The sequence below is a fragment of the Chelon labrosus genome, assembly GCF_963514085.1.
Source record: "Chelon labrosus genome assembly, chromosome: 12".
Lineage (NCBI taxonomy): Eukaryota > Metazoa > Chordata > Actinopteri > Mugiliformes > Mugilidae > Chelon > Chelon labrosus.
In genome coordinates, this window is record NC_140345.1 from 412,740 (window position 1) to 429,698 (window position 16,959).

The following is a 16,959-nucleotide window of genomic DNA, read 5'->3' on the forward strand; positions in this document are numbered from 1 at the left end:
GAAAGGTCAGGAAGCTTGAGCTAAAGGTCACCAAAGGTGGGACTGTTAAGACCTTTCTCAGGCCAGTAACTGAAGTAGTGGTACTTATGTCTCCCTAAGCCTCTACCATGGACAGTTCCTTGCATTATTTTCTTATGTTTTGTTGGACTCTATGGGGCAATGTTAGTGGTATTGTATTCAATACCAGATGGGGAGTATAATGTTACACCTGTAGGTGAAAATGATTCTAGTGTCTCCTTCTGGTCCTTTTAAAGTCCTTGTTTTCTGTTGGTCATTAGAGATCACATGGTTAGGGTCATAGTTCAGACCAGCCATCTTGGATTTGTTATCTGCATGGCAGTATGCTCCAGAGCACTCTTTGTTCAATCCATTGCATCAGTCCATGTTGAAGCCTTGGAGAAGCTTTGTTCGTAAGTTTATATTATGTGTTACATCTTTATGGATAAGAATAGATGAATACTTTGTCATTTATTTCATATTTGTGAAGATTTAAAAACCTAATGGTAAGATTGCTTTTTTGTCACATGTATTGCAGCTACCTGTCTAGTAGAGCCCGACCGATATATCGGCCGGCCGATATTATCGGCCGATATTAGGCATTTTCAAAACTATCGGTATCGGCATTTATAATGGCCGATAAATGAATATTTCAAAAATAAAATAAAAACGAAACACCCTTCAACCATGTCATGAGTGTTGGCGTTGTATAGTTTAGTTTGTCCACCAGAGGGCACTCTACAGCGTCCCTGTTGGCAAGCGCCACACATCCTGCAACCTGCTGATCCAGCCAGAGTCGGGCAGAGAGTTATCTGCGAGGTGGATCATCGGTGAAGTGTGTTCATGGTGAGTTGGTCACGAGACATACATTGCTTGAATAACAATTAAAAGAACATCCCCATCAGTTCTCTTAACTCAAATAAGCATGACAAAATTCGTGACTATCATGTCCAGTTTTGCTGCTGTTAAATAAGCCGAGAGTGAAGCGGAATTAGCTAATTACGTTACGTTGTTACAGTGTAGTTGACTGACTGTCCTTTTAACTTTTGACAATGTGACTGAAGTATTTCTTTAATAGCGTGACAGTTATAGCAATGAGACGTATCATCTCTCCTTGGCCTGTTATATTGAAAATGTATGTTTTACATTTATCCATTGTTATCCATGACCACGTTTACATGGTCTTTAGTATCCCGAATTTGATCGGGATATTGAAGTATCCCGATTTCGTGTTTGTCCATGTAAACACCATATCCCGAATTCAGAAATCGGGATATGCTCATTTCCCGATTTCAAGAAACCCGGCTTTGCTACCTGGAGTACTCCGATAGAAGCCGGGATACTGAAGCATGTATACACCTTATCCCGATTTCTGACGGCTGCCCACTGTCTGCGCATGCGCGAGTGACGCCAAGTGACGCACTAGATATACAAACAACATGGCGGCAACGAGAACGTCTCACTTTTGGAGCGATGAAGAGACAGAGTTTTCCCTTAAAGTAATGAAAGAACTAAACATAACGACGTGTTTAGATGCAGAAAACACCGACATACTGATGTATTCAAATCTGTTGCGGAAAAGCTACGTGACGCTGGTTTTCCACCTCGCTCCGTTGAACAAGTTAGGTCGCGTTGGAAAACATTGAAAAAGACGTAAAACACGCATGCGCAGATAGGATGCAGCGATCGGAAAACGGGATACTGTTATTTATCATGTATACGGGGATATGAATAACCGGGTTTCTCTGTGTTCCATGTAAACACCATATCCCGAATATGCTCAAAGCCGGGATAAGCCTCAAAATCGGGATACTAAAGACCATGTAAACGTACTGAATTGCTAAATTATGGCTCATCATAGACTAGCTAACCACAAAGCTAGCTAATGCCACTATCAGTGGAAGACCGCTAACGTTAACATTAATGAGCTTGGAAACCACAACGAACTTATTCTGCCTAAATAAAGTACTGTAATGACTACTGTATTTATAACTAGCATATCTCTAGTTACAGTCCCTGCATTGTAAAATGTAAGTTAGACTTGCGAGGAGTGAACATTTATACATAGAGAAAAAGTATCAAACGTAGCTTGTGCACAAAAGTTAGCTTTTCTTTTACATGTGTGTAAAATCCAATGACGCCAAGTGTGCGTTGCAGACTGTCGTTCAGCCGCAGCATTAACGAGTCACATAATGGATTTAGATCGCTAAATAGTAGGTTTTAGAAGGCAGGCAGCAGAAATTGAAAATGGTTTGATGTAGCTTGATGGAAAGAATTTAAAAAGTGCAGGTAAAGGGATGCATTATCATATTATTTTAGTTAAAACTCATAAATAACTACAAATAACTAATGTTAGGGAAATCTGTTAATGTTTTGTTGTGCGTTTCTGAAAAAAAAAATATCGGCCGATATATCGGATTTTAAAACCAACAAATATTTGTATCGGTATCGGCCTTCAAAATCCTTTATCGGTCAGGCTCTACTGTCTAGTTTGTTGTATTTAGCAACTATTAACATTATTATATTGTTTTTTTTGTACATTAAGAACATTTTTTCTGTATTTATTTTCAGTTTCACAAAAAGAGTCTGGCATTGTAAGAAAGCTACTTGACAAAGATTTACAAGTAAACAGCCTTCAACTTTACTTCCACGTCTGAGTCATCATTAACCTTTCAGTGCCTGGCACGTCTGTTTAGCTATCTGTCACTTTGTGTAGAGCCACACACGTAGTGGACAGAATAAAACCAGACACAGCATCATGCTGTAGGGATGTATTTCAGGGGCAGGAAATGGGAGACTAGTCAGGATAGCAATGTACAGAGAATACTGCAATGTACAGAAACATCCTGGATGAAAACCTGAGTCCTGAGACTGGAGCGACGGTTCATCTTTCAGCAGGACAACGACCCTAAGCCCACAGCCAAGATATCAAAGGAGTGGATTCTAGACAACTCTGTGAATGTCCTTGAGTGGCCCAGCCAGAGCCCAGACTTGATCCAATCAAACATCTCTGGAGTGATCTGAAAATGGCTGTGCACCAACGAGTCCCATCCGACCTGGAGGAGCTTGAGAGGTGCTGCAAAGAGGAATAGGCAAAACTGGCCAACAATAGGTGTGCCAAGCTTGTGGCATCATATTCAAAAAGACTTGGGGCTGTAATTGCCGCCAAAGGTGCATCAACAAAGTATTGAGCAAGTGAATACTTAGGTACATGTGATTTCTCAGTTTTTTATCTTTAATAAATTTTTAAACTTTTTTCACGTAGTCATTATGAGGTGTTGTATGTAGAATTTTGGGGAGAAAATGAATCTAATCCATTTTTGAATAAGGCTGTAACATAACAAAATGTGGAAAAAGTGAAGCGCTGTAAATACTTTTCCGGATGCACTGTAAATCCTTATTCTTCTTAAGACAGCAGGATGGAGCAAATTCAACTTTAGTTGTGTGGAAACTGTTAAAAACCTAAGAATCGTGTGTGTACTTGATCATATTTGCATTAAGAATTTTTTTTCATGTTGTGACCAACACAAACAAATGTAGGATTTTAATGGCTGAGCTAAAAGATCACTGTCCTTGTGACTAGACAAATCAGCTGAGCAGAACAGCATTTTACACCTTGCATGACCATGTGTGCTGAAAATCACTGGAGATCCTTCTTCTAGTGTCACTTTAGCTGAAATTATAACAGAGAGCAGAAAAACAAAACTGCACGAGACTACTTCCAGGCTTGCTGACATTAGTATACCTGTGAGGATAATGACTACGGATATATTCCTGGAAAGATGAATGCATGGAAATCTGGGAGGTATGCACTTGAAAACATAATCACATATCAGCAGCTCAATTGCTTCTTACATTTGATTTGACTTGACTTTGACTTTTTGTCAGATGTAGACCAAGAGATACTGTGCTCCTCCCAAGACAAGACAATCAATAAGCATAATTAGCCTTATTATCAATTCACCAGTCAGAGAAAAGAGTTTTGTTTTTGAAGAAACATCAGAACTGCCTTAGGAACAATGAAACTGAGAGTGTGACTTTGTAGCTCACAGCAATAATAATGCCAGAGCAAGAGGTTATATCCCACTAGGGTCTACTGCTATAAATGAAAGCAATCATACAACTACTGCATGCATTTTGGATATTAGTACTCGCTGAATGTTTAATTCAAGTAGTAAATGCTGACTTGCTTTTTTCCATCATTCACAAGAGATGCTCATCTTTTGAAGCTTTGCCTTGGCTAAGATGTTTAACTTCCCATTGACATTTATTTACAAAGATTTACTATGGCAATGTGACTGTGTGGTGTAGCAAGAGAAACGCTTAATTTCTTATTTTTTCATAAAAGATCACATTTAAAACTACAAGGCAAAACACAGAAAGTTCTGTTCTGGTAGTTGCGATTTTTGACTCTGCCTCTTGATAAACAGTTCAGTGGTCAAGACAATTCAATTCAATCAAGGCTTTTTAGTAAAGGCCTATCTCCCCCCAACATGATTTGGAGAAGATAATTCATGCCTCTTGTTTAAATTACTGCAATTCTCTGTAAATTGGACTTGACCAATCAATATGTTGCCTGCAGGCTGTGCAGAATGCAGCAGCTCGCCTTTTGACAGTAAAAAACATTGTGATCACATCATACCTATATTGTCCTCTCTATATTGGCTTCCACTATACTTTAGAATGCAGTTTAAAATTGTATTACTTGTTTTTAAACTGTGAAACAGCCTACCCTTTTAAATCAAAGATGGCCAGACTTTAGAGCATTTGTAATTGTTGAAGACTAATTTCTTCCTGCTGGACTTTGGTTCAGGTTGAGCAGGATATCTTGGCTTTTATTGTGCAATGACATGACTTCAAATTGACACAAAGACACAACCAATAAATATCCTCTGCTATGTGTTGTTAAAAAGCCGCTGACTTAAGGACCAGTATGCCTAAAGATGACGGCTACGAAAATACAAGTAGGGTTTGAATGACAAAAAAATAATCATTAAAATACAGACACACATAGGTATAAATGTATAAATAGACATACAACATTAATTGCATTACCTCTACTGCAGGCCTGACGTTTTCAATCTGATTTTAAAATACAGTTTTGATACTGATAAATGGAGTATTTATCATCTGTTTTTGAGATGTCTGATGAAACAGAGTTATAAACATTTTTAGGAGACCTCTCTACTTCATAAAGACTGGAAGTATTTGACAATCATTAAAGAATTACTTATTTATTCAAAATCATTGGGCTTCAGAGTAAATGCCTCAGTAAAGGTAAGGAAGTCTAAAAGTACTGAAAACACACACCAAAAGGAGATTACCAGCAATGTTGCGACAAGGGACCAGCGGCCTCATGTACGAAGGATGCGTGCGCACAAAAACGTTCCGTATGTTCTTGTTCACGGAAAAGTTCAAATGCATCAAGAGTGAAATGACCGCGAACATGTACGTGCCTCACGCCAACCTCATGGCTGGCATACGCTGGCTACTACAGCTGTTGATCCTTTGCCGACACTTAGAGGTGATGCTGGGAAACTGTCATAATAAATAAATCTGAAAACTATTAGTCCAACCGACCGGAACTGCCGGTCGACCCTGAGCAGAGCCATGCAAGCCGTGTGGGACGGAATTATCCACATGTCAGACGGGTATATCAAATTCCAATACAATGCATCTGAACAGGTCAACATTAAAGCGCAATTTGCAGCGAGAGCCGGTTTTCCGAATGTAATCGGAGCTATTGACTGCACACACATTGCTATAAAAGCACCATCACATGATGAATTTGTATATGTCAACAGGAAACATTTTCATTCGATCAATGTACAGATCATATGTGATGCGCAAATGCAATTAACCAACATTGTGGCGCACAGAGGACAGCTGCCAAAGAGTACATTTTTGCGCACCTCCACTTCAGTGAGTAGTGTCTCCAATTCGCTTTCTGTGGAGTTCTTATTTTTTTCCGTCTTACTCATTCTTATGTTTTCATTTTCTGATCGTGCAGAGAGGGGAATTTCAGGTGCAGGGTCATTAAATATAATTTGCATATTTAAAAGGGGGCAACTCCCTGTAGCCCCACCACCTGCAGGAGGAGCATGAAGGGTCCCGGTGCTTTGTGGATCGGGCAGCAGATCAAGACAGGGGCCTTGGGGGTCTGATCCTCGGTTATGGAAGCTGGCTTTTGGGACATGGAATGTCACCTCTCTGGCGGGGAAGGAGCCGGACCTTGTGGAAGAGATTGAGCGCTATGGACTAGATATAGTCGGCCTCACCTCGACACATAGCATCGGGTCTGGAACCCAAGTCCTTGAGAGGGGTTGGACTCTCTTCATTGCTGGAGTTGCTCCGGGTGAGAGGCGGAAGGCCGGGGTGGGCTTTTTGCTTGCCCCTGGACTATCTGCCTGTACGTTGGGGTTCTCCCGGGTGGACGAAAGTGTTGCTTCCCTGCGCCTTTGGGTCGGGGAACAGGTCCTGACTGTTGTCTGCACATATGCGCCGAACAGCAGTTCAGAGTACCCGGGCCCTAGGACGGACGCTGGATGGCGCCCCGACTGGGGACTCCATTGTCCTGCTGGGAGACTTCAACGCTCATGTGGGCAATGACAGCATGACCTGGAGGAGCGTGATTGGGAGGAACTGAACCCGAGCGGTGTTCAGTTATTGGACTTCTGTGCGAGTCGCAGTTTGTCTATAACTAACACCATGTTCAAACATCTTGGCCCCATGACAGCCTAGGTCATACGTCGATGATTGACTTTATAGTCGTATCATCTGACCTGCGACCGTATGTTCTGGACATTCAGGTAAAGAGAGGAGCAGAGCTGTCAACTAGAGGTATGCGATACCGCTAGATTTGGTATCAATCCAATACCAAGTAAATACAGGGCTGGTATTGCCGATACCGATATCGATTCTTTTTAATAATTACGGTGGATGCGTCATCAATCTGAATCAATCTAAATCTGAATGAATTTTCATGACATTTAAGTATTTTTGTGATTTGCCTTTTGGATTATTAATCAGTTAAAATCCAGTACAGAATTTGGGCAAAGTTTACAAGTAAATAGAAAATATTATCACAATAAAAGTTTTTGTTCAGAAACAACACAAAATGATCACTTGAGGACAAATAAAAACAAATTCTTTTTCAGGCAGTGTTCAGAAACTACAATACAATTATACTCTGCTTTACCAGAGCAGAGTACTCTACAGCATGGCAGCAGCTGGAGGTAGGCATTATGGCAGGGTGTACAATCTCTCCACTAGCCTTTACAATGGCTATGGAGGTCATTATTAGGGCTTCCAAATGGGTGGTAGGTGGAGAAAGGCTGCAAGGAGGGCTTCGCCTCCCCCCAATCAGGGCCTACATGGACGACATGACGACAGCAACGTCAACCGCTCCTTGTACCAGAAGATTGCTGGATAAGCTAAATAGCAACCTGCAGTGGGCTAGGATGAAAGTGAAGCCTATTAAATCTAGGAGTATTTCTATTGTTAAAGGAAAGGTAGTAGATAAGAAGTTTGTCATAAATGATGAGGTGGTTCCCACAGTGCTAGAGGAGCCAGTGAAGAGCTTGGGAAGATGGTATGATGCAAGTCTTAGTGATAAGGCGCAGTTTGAAGGGGTGAGGCAGGAAACGATTCAAGGTATTTCAAGTATAGACCGGTCAGGGCTACCAGGGAAGTTAAAATTATGGTGCTTGCAATTTGGTTTATTGCCCCGGCTAATGTGGCCGCTAACAGTGTATGAGGTTGCCCTTTCAAAGGTAGAAAAGTTAGAAAGGATGATTAATTCATTTATCAGAAAATGGCTCGGTGTCCCACGCTGCTTAAGCGGCACAGCCTTGTATGGGAAAGGCATATTGGAGCTCCCAGTTACCAGCTTGACAGAGGAGTTTAAGTGTGCTAAAGTTAGACTGGAAATGACTCTTACTCAGTCAAAGGGTCCAGTGGTTAGGAGCGCAGCACCTATTGTTAAGACAGGGAGAAAGTGGAAACCAAAAGAGGCAGTACAGCAAGCACAGGCAGCTCTTTGGCATAGAGATATCATAGGCAATGTACAGCAAGGGCGTGGAGGCCTAGGGCTGTGTGCAGGGAAACCTCTATGGAGCAAGGCATCAGCAGTAGAAAGGAGAAAGATGGTAGTGGAAGAGGTACGGAAACAAGAAGAAGCAGTTAGATGCTCTAAGGCAGTGTCGCAGGCTAAGCAGGGTCAGTCGGTGAACTGGGAGAGTGTGGAGAAAAGGAAGTTGAAGTGGAGAGAGCTTTGGAGCATGGAGACTAGCAGGATTAGATTTATGTTAGGGGCTACTTATGATGTGCTGCCAACTCCCCAGAACCTAAACCAGTGGGTAGGTGAAGATGCTGCCTGTCCACTGTGCACTTGTGCCTGCACGCTTAGACATATTCTGACAGGTTGTAAGGTTAGTCTTTCCCAAGGACGTTATACCTGGCGTCACAACCAGGTACTGAAATGTTTAGCAGCCGCAATTGAGGAAAAACGGGTGAATGTAAATTCCATGGCCGTTAACAGAGAGAATAGATGTATTAAGTTTGTACGGGAGGGAGAAAAGGCTAGACTATCAGGCATCAGGCATAACACGGGACAGCTAAGAGTAGGAGGAGCCTGGCAGATGAGAGCGGATTTAAATGGACAACTGGTTATTCCAACCGAGATAGTTAGCACTCGACTACGGCCAGATCTGCTGTTGTGGTCTGAGCCAGAGAAAGTAGTCTATTTCATAGAGCTGACTGTCCCGTGGGAAGATAGAGTTGAGGAGGCTAACGAGCGTAAGAGAGCTAAGTATGCAGAGTTAGCAGCAGACACAGAGCAGAATGGATGGAAGGTTTATCTCCGCCCGGTAGAAGTGGGATGCCGTGGATTTGTAGCAAAATCGGCGATTGCTCTTCTGAGCGAGCTGGGCATACGGGGAAGGAGCCAGAGGACTACGGTATCTAACATGTCTCAGGCAGCAGAGAGAGCGAGCGAGTGGCTATGGGTTCGTAGAAAGCATGCTAGCTGGGGAGCTAGCTAAAGGTAAGGATGGCTGCGTGACGTTAGTGTGCTTGCAAATTATTATAGATGTGGTCGATTGGTTCGTGTTTCGTTTGTTTGTGTCGTGTTTTAGTCCGCATTAACGGGGCGATTCACGGTAGATTTGTTTGTTTGGTTCGTGGTTCAGTCCGCATTAACGGGGCGAACCATGGTGGTTTTGTTTGTTTCGTGATTTATAAAGGACTAGGCTAATTATTGAAATATTAGTTGTTGTCTAATATTAATGGTGAGAAATGGTGAGAAAAACAGGTTTTGCAGTGGCAGTGTGGAGGGGGGTGACTCCAGGACGCTGGAATTCACTGTTAAGCCTTCTCGAGGTGTCGTGGGCCTAACTTAACGAAACATCGGTGAAGGGAGGTGCCCACTTGAAAACCCCAATGACATGCTGCATACTGCTGTTGCTTGCTAGTGCCTTCGGACAACCGGGACTTTGTGCTACTGACAGTATTCTTCAGCTTTTGTTATTTAGTTATTTATTTATTTATTTTATTGTTTTCTTAATGGATGTCTGCCCCTCCTTCCGTTGGTGGGAGGGGGAGAGACAGGATGCGCCTATCCCGGCGGGATTTGATTGATGGTGTATTGGCACCTCTCATTTCTTTTTCCTGTTCATCCATTGTGGTTGGTTGTTGGCGTTGTCTCGGGCTGAGTATAGGTTAATTGTCATATCACATGACCACAGGTTTGGTAGGGTCTCTTAGTTGAACAGGGCCTCTAAATGTGTCTTGCTTGGGATCTTGGCACAAGGGATTATAACATCTTACTGAATATTTCACAAGGTTTGAGATAGCGTCAGCTGCTGAGCGGGTCATACAAGCCAGCAGCATTTACTTAGTTTATTTAGATTATAGGTTAAGCGTCATATCATATGACTGTAGGTTTGTTAGGATTTCTTAGCTGGACAGGGCCTCTAAAATGTGTTTTGCCTGGGATTTTGGCACAAGGGATTGTTACATCTAAATCCTGTGTATTAATGAATGATAAAACTAAATCTCTCCCTTCATTGCACTACTTTCTGGATTTTTTTTCTTAAATAAACAAAGTTTACCAAACAAAAAATACCACTCCACAACAAATATTATAAATGTTAGGAAGTGTTTAGGAAGTACAATACAATACAAAAATAAGACAACATTTCTCCCCTTTGGTGCACTTCTTTTCTTCTTTTCAGGGGTCTGTGGGCAGGTGGGTGGGGATTTTAAAAATTTCCATATGATTATGCAAGTTTGTTGTGTTACCACTGTATCTTACAGCAAGTTGTACTATTTTTACAAATAATACAACTTGCTATCGTTTCATTTTCAGCCAGAAAATATAACGAAACAGCCCCACTCTTTCTCTCATTGTGTGTAATGCACGAGACGGGGAGGAGGAGCAAGATGAGCCTGCTCTGCTTTGTGACAGCAGCGGCATTTAGACAAACACAGACCTGGTAGGCCCAAACGAGTAGTGAGGGTCTGCTGGGAACACCTGGGGGAAGAACCTGTCAAGATGGTCTTCAACTCCCACCTCCGGCAGAGCTTCAACCGCGTCACGGGGGTGGTGGGGGACATTGAGTCCGAATGGGCCATGTTCCGCTCCGCCATTGTGAAGGTGGGCGGTTGTTGCAAGTTGTGGCCGCAAGGTCGCTGGTGCTGGTAACCCCCGAACCCGCTGGTGGACCAGAGGTGAGGGGAGCCGTCAGGCTGAAGAAGGAGGCCTACAGGGCATGGCTGGTCTGTGGGTCTCCTGAAGCAGCTGACCGGTACCGGATGGCTAGGTGGTCCGCGGCGAGGGCAGTCGCTGAGGCAAAAACTCGGGCGTGGGAGGAGTTCGGTGAGGCTATGGAAGAAGACTATCGATCTGAAGAGGTTCAAACCCATCCGGCACCTCAGGGGTGGTAGGCGGCAACACGCTCACACTGTTCTCAGTGGGGGTGGTGAGCTGCTGACATCAACTTGGCATATCGTTTTTGCGCGTTGGAAGTAATACTTTGAACGAGACGAGAAAAGGGGGCATTGACAGGGAGGGGTCGGGTACAACAGGTGCGTTCAATTTCACGTTGATTGGAATGTATAAAGGAAATGTGCTTTTGAATCTAAGCGTGCGCCACGTTTCAGTAGGAAATCCACACAAGTCTTTGTACATGAGGCCCCAGGTCATTTTAACAGAAATCAGTGAGTGATAATGATCATAAGTGGATAAATATTTGGCAGTGTGAATGAATCTCAGCTTTGTGGTGATGACCAATAGAAAAGTTAGAGAACACCTTTGGTTTCTACCACCAAATTCTCCATGTTGCTAGTGGCCTTAGATCTGCTTTTAAAATACAGTTAGGACAGATCGTTCACCAAACTCTAAGAAGGTAAGCTGAAATAGTGAATAATGGTGCTCAGTGAAAGAAAACACATTAACTTTAATATTAATTTACTCTCACATGAACATAAAAACATTGCCACTCACTTGCGTCCCACAGCGCTCCCGTTCCTGTGTATGCAGGTCACATCCCTAATCTGGTAGCCCACCTGGATGTCCCAGAAGGGACTCTCTTGCCAGTTAAGGCGGTTCCTGGTCCGTTTCTTCTGGATAAGCTCCCTGGTCTCGAGATCTTTGACTCCTGTTCGCTCCCTGAGTCCCTGGCCTTTACCTTTCCTGCGTTTGATTTGGCGTGCAGTCCGAGTCTGTGGGAGGGTGCAAGGGTTCCACGGTCCAACCCTGAGATTGTACATGCCCTCGGAACCTACGCAGGGACCTGGTCTACAAGACTGGAACTCAGTTAGGTTGGGGCAGACAGCGCCTCCAAAAAGCGGAGGAACCAGGAGACTGCGCACTCTGTTCCTCAGGCCTGTTCCGCATGTTTTAGAGCAGGATGTCCATGGCAAATACTCAGAAACCACACAGTCCTGAGGGCAAGGGATCAAACATGCCTGCTCCAGGCGAGGCTTGGGCTCAAAGTACTCACAGATGGCATCCTCAGCTAGGGACCCATCTGACTTGAGTATACAGCCCACTTCCCGTGTCTGAATGCCCTCTTCGCCTCCACTGCATGTGAACAGCTGTGGGACCCCAAAGGTCCTTGCCGATATTGGCACACACTCATTCCAGGTGCCCAGTTTCCAGCCATAAAGGTCCTTGTGCCAGTCACACACACGGAAACAGTTTCTCTGATTGGAGGGACGCTGGACCTGGTCACAGTTGGTGTGAAGTGTTGTCCAGCCATCCACATGGGCACACCAGACTGCTCGGCTTTGGCTGCCCCCAGGGCCACAGTCACTGCCCATGCATCGTCCCCATGGACCTGCAAAACAAGTGGACAGGCTCAAATTACAAAGAGAAAACATAGGAAACAACAAATAGGTGGACTATAAGAAAGCTTCAGAGGAAATCTCTTTCAAAAGAGATTCAAATGAAAATAATGAATGAATTTTATTTCCTCAAAAATCTTCATTGATGATGACTATAGGAGGCCAGTAACATAATTTGAAATGTACAGTTGAAACAGGGCCCGTATTCCTAAAGATTCTTAGCGCTAAGAGTTGCTCCTAGTGGCCAAATTCTAAGAAAATTCTTAGAATCATGATGTTTTCTAAGAATTTCCTCTCAAAGTTAGGAGTAGCTCCTAGTAAAGATAAAAGGTATTCCTAAAGAATCTTAGCTCTTAAGAGTGCTCCTAAGGTGAGATCTGCTAAGAGCAGGGAGGAGGACTTTTAGGAGCCTTAGGAATTTCTTAAGCAGAGGAGAAAATGGCTGAAAGAAGAGGCAGGAGAGATATTCTCCAAACACTGAATGACAATCAAGCTTGTTACAATCGCAATATCACCGGAAATTAAAGTCATCACAACACTGAGGTATTTAGCAACAGGAAAAATGCAAAAATGCAACAATGCAGCAGTGATGACTTGGGGCCAAATCTACGTCTCTAAACACTTTCATTCTCATTGACCAGTTGATGCAGAAGCAAACACAGTTCCTCTGTCCAGTTGGGTTTCCTACTTCATTTCTTCTCCATTGCTGTTCGGTTTTTGGAAAATGTGAACCAACCAACACTGCTTCTTCTAGGCCGGTTAGCAATCACAGAAATTGATGAAAGCTGAGCCATTTTACCCTCGTTAATACCAAATGGGTGAAGTGCAAAATGTTACCAGCGTTGTAAATGATTGAAAGCAAATAAATAGAACTATCAGCATGTGAATACTGTGCAAGTGGGCCTGAGTTTAATCACACATTTTATAGGATAATTTTTAAAGTATAGCTTACTATTTATTTATTTTTATGTAAAGTATTATTTATAATTACACAGTCTTCATAGAGATTAGATTATGTTATTAAGTCTATTAAGTTGACGTCCATTCTAGGCCAATTATGTGTACTTTTATCTAGCTTTTAGGATCAACCAATCACACCTCTTGAAATGATGACTCATACCTAGCAACGGGGTCAACCACACCTCCTCACTAAGATAAGAGTTTCTGTCCATTCCTTGCTAAGAGTTCTCTGAGAATTTTCTGGAATCACTCCTAAGCTAAGACTCCTAACTAGGAATTTTTAGGCTAAGTTAGGAGCTCTCTTAGAGGATTCTTAGAATCTTTAGGAATACAGGCCCAGATGTTTACATACACTGTGTTAAAAGACACATAAACCTTTTTTCCTCACTGTCAGAAGTTAAATCAGACTAAACTTCTCCTGTTTTAGGTCAGTTAGGATTACCACAATGATTTCTATTTGCTAAATGCCACAATGATGAGAGAGAGCAATAGTTTGCTGGAATTCTGGTCCATTCTGGCCACCTCGCTCACACACGCCTTTTCAGATCTGCCCCCATTGAGATCGGGGCTTTGTGATGGCCACTCCAAAACATTGATTTCGTTGTCCTTAAACCACTTTGTAACTACTTTGGCAGTATGCTCAGGGTCATTGTCCATTTGGAAGACCTATTTGTGCCCAAGCTTTAACTTCCTGGCTGATGTCTTGAGATGTTTCTTCAATATTTCCACATAGTGTTCTTTCCTCATGAAGCCGTCTATTTTATGAAGTGCACCAGTTCCTCCTGCAGCAAAACAGCCCCACAACATGATGCTACCACCCCCATACTTCACAGTTGGGATGGTGTTCTCAGGCTTACAAGCTTCCCCGTTTTTCCTCCAAATGTAACAATGGTCATTAGGGTCAAACAGTTCCACTTTTGTTTCATGTTCTCCAAAAATTAAGGTCTTTGTCCCTGTGTGCATTTGTAAACTGTAATCTGGCTTTTTTATGTTGCTTTGAAGTAATGGCTTCTTCCTTGCTGAGTGGCCTTTCAGCCACAGCACCTTGGCCCTGTTGTTCTCGGCCACCTTCTGTGGTGCGGCTCATTGGGATTTGGGTGCTATTCCATACTGGGTACAGATGTTCCTGTACACTATTCCAGCCACTTGGTTGTGTCTCTCCAGCTACGCTGACCCAGCTAGCATCTTACACCCTGCTACTATGTGCTGGACTGTCTCAGGGGCATCTTTGCATAGTCTGCACCTTGGGTCTGATCTACTCTTGTAGATCTTGGCCTCTATGGCTCTTGTGCCTAGGGCCTGTTCTTGTGCTGCCATGATCAGTGCCTCTGTGCTGTCTCTGAGTCCAGCCTTTTCCAGCCATTGGTAGGTCTTCTCGATATCAGCCACTTCTTCAATTTGGTGGTGGTACATGCCATGTAGGGGCTTGTCCTTCCAGGTGATCTGCTCCTCTTCCTCTGCACTCTTATCAGGTTTCTGTTGCCTGAGACATTCACTTAGCAGTTCATCCTTTGTGGCCATTTTTCTGATGTACTCTTGGATTTTTGATGTTTCATCCTGGATAGTGGCCTTGATGCTAACTAGTCCTCGGCCTCCCTCTTTCCGCTTAGTGTACAGTCTCAGGGATTTGGGGTGAAACCCTCCGTGCATGGTGAGGAGTCTTGTCTTGATATCTGTGGCTTCTGTCTCCTCCTTTGGCCATTGGTATTGCGTTCAGCACCTGCCTCACTCTCTTGGTTGTGTTTGATGACCTTGCAGCTCCATTAGCCTGTGGTGATGTCTTGGATATCACCTATGTTGCGTACAGCTTGATGTCATCCATGTAGAGCAGGTGACTAATTGTTGCTCCACTTCGGAATTGTGATGATCTGACTGAGGGGGTATATGCCGCATTTGATGTTGACTTGGGCATTTGGCTTTGATTGAGGATGTTGGAACACTGGGCTAACAGCTGTTCCAGTATGCATGTGTATGGTGAATGTAAATTCCATGGCCGTTAACAGAGAGAATAGATGCATTAAGTTTGTACGGGAGGGAGAATATCAGGCATCAGGCATAACATGGGACAGCTAAGAGTAGGAGGAGCCTGGGAGATGAGAGCGGATTTAAATGGGCAACTGCCCAGCTGAGATAGCTAGCACCCGACTACGGCCAGATCTGCTGTTGTGGTCTGAGCCAGAGAAAGTAGTCTATTTCATAGAGCTGACTGTCCCGTGGGAAGATAGAGTTGAGGAGGCTAATGAGCAAAAAAGAGCTAAGTATGCAGTTAGCAGCAGATGCAGAGCAGAATGGATGGAAGGCTTATGTCCGCCCGGTAGAAGTGGGCTGCCGTGGATTTGTGGCAAGATCGGTGATTGCTCTGCTGAGTGAGCTGGGCATACGAGGAAGAAGCCAGAGGACTGCGGTTAGCAATATGTCCCGGGCAGCAGAGTTACGTGTTTCGGCCCGCATCAACGGGGCGAATCATGGTAGATTTGTTTGTTTGTTACGTGTTTCAGTCCGCATCAACGGGGCGAATCATGGTAGATTGTTTGTTACGTGTTTCAGTCCGCATCAACGGGACGAATCATGGTAGATTTGTTTGTTACGTGTTTCAGCCCGCATCAACAGGGCGAATCATGGTAGATTTGTTTATTACGTGTTTCAGCGTGCATCAACGGGGCGAATCATGGTAGATTTGTTTGTTTTTTGCGTGTTTCAGCCCGCATCAACGGGGCGAATCATGGTAGATTTGTTTGTTACGTGTTTCAGCCCGCATCAAACGGGGCGAATCATGCTAGATTTGTTTGTTTGTTACGTGTTTCAGCCCGCATCAACGGGGCGAATCATGGTAGATTTGTTTGTTACGTGTTTCAGCCCGCATCAATCTTGTTTGTTTGGCTCATGGTTATTAGTTGCTATATTAGTTGTTGATAGACATCGAATGGTGAGGAAAACAGGGTTGTGCAGTGGCGGTGTGGAGGGGGGTGACTCCAGGACGCTGGAAGTCACTGTTAAGCCTTCTCGAGGTGTCGTGGGCCTAACTTAACGAAACATCGGTGAAAGGAGGTGCCCACTTGAAAACCCCAATGACACGCTGCATACTACTGTTGTTTAGGCCAGGTTCATGTTGTCTTCATGTTGCTTGGTAGCTATGGTTAGCTGCTGAGCGGGCCATACAAGCCAGCAGCGTTTAGTTAGTTTATGTTCTACAATGTTTGAAGTATCCTCTGCTGCTCAATGGGCTTACAAGCCAGCAGCTTTTACTTAGTTTATGTAGATTATAGGTTAATTGTCATATCACATGACCATAAGGTTTGGTAGGGCCTCTTAGTTGAACAGGGCCTCTAAATGTGTTTTGCCTGGGATCTTGGCACAAGGGATTGTAACATCTTATCCTGTGTATTACTGAATGTATCTTCTGAGGGTACTTTACAAGTCAGCTTCGGTATTCGTCGGGGGTTCCAGGCTTCTAACTGTGCCATGATCTTCATTCTCAGGTCAGCAGCTCTTGTACTGAGGCTGGTAACTGTTGGGGCTTGGCACCCAATCTCTGATTGTGGGGGTGATGGTGGCATCCCCCCGCTGACCTGTCGTCCTGGCGCCCCCTTGCCATAGCATTGTTGTTGTCATCTCTAGCTGTGACAGGAGTTTTCGATTGCGGATGTTGGAACACTG

The 16,959-nt window shown here is 43.8% G+C and overlaps 1 protein-coding gene across 1 annotated transcript in view; it reads right to left on the bottom strand.

Moving 5' to 3' along the window:
• The window catches only part of LOC311496748 (thrombospondin type-1 domain-containing protein 7A-like), a 443,055-nt gene that overhangs the window by 327,206 nt on the left and 98,890 nt on the right, over positions 1-16,959 (bottom strand). Inside the window, exon 2 of the mRNA XM_084556712.1 lies at positions 11,501-12,335. Within this exon, the coding sequence (XP_084412838.1) occupies positions 11,501-12,335 (835 nt within the window). The remainder of the gene's footprint in view (positions 1-11,500; positions 12,336-16,959) is intronic.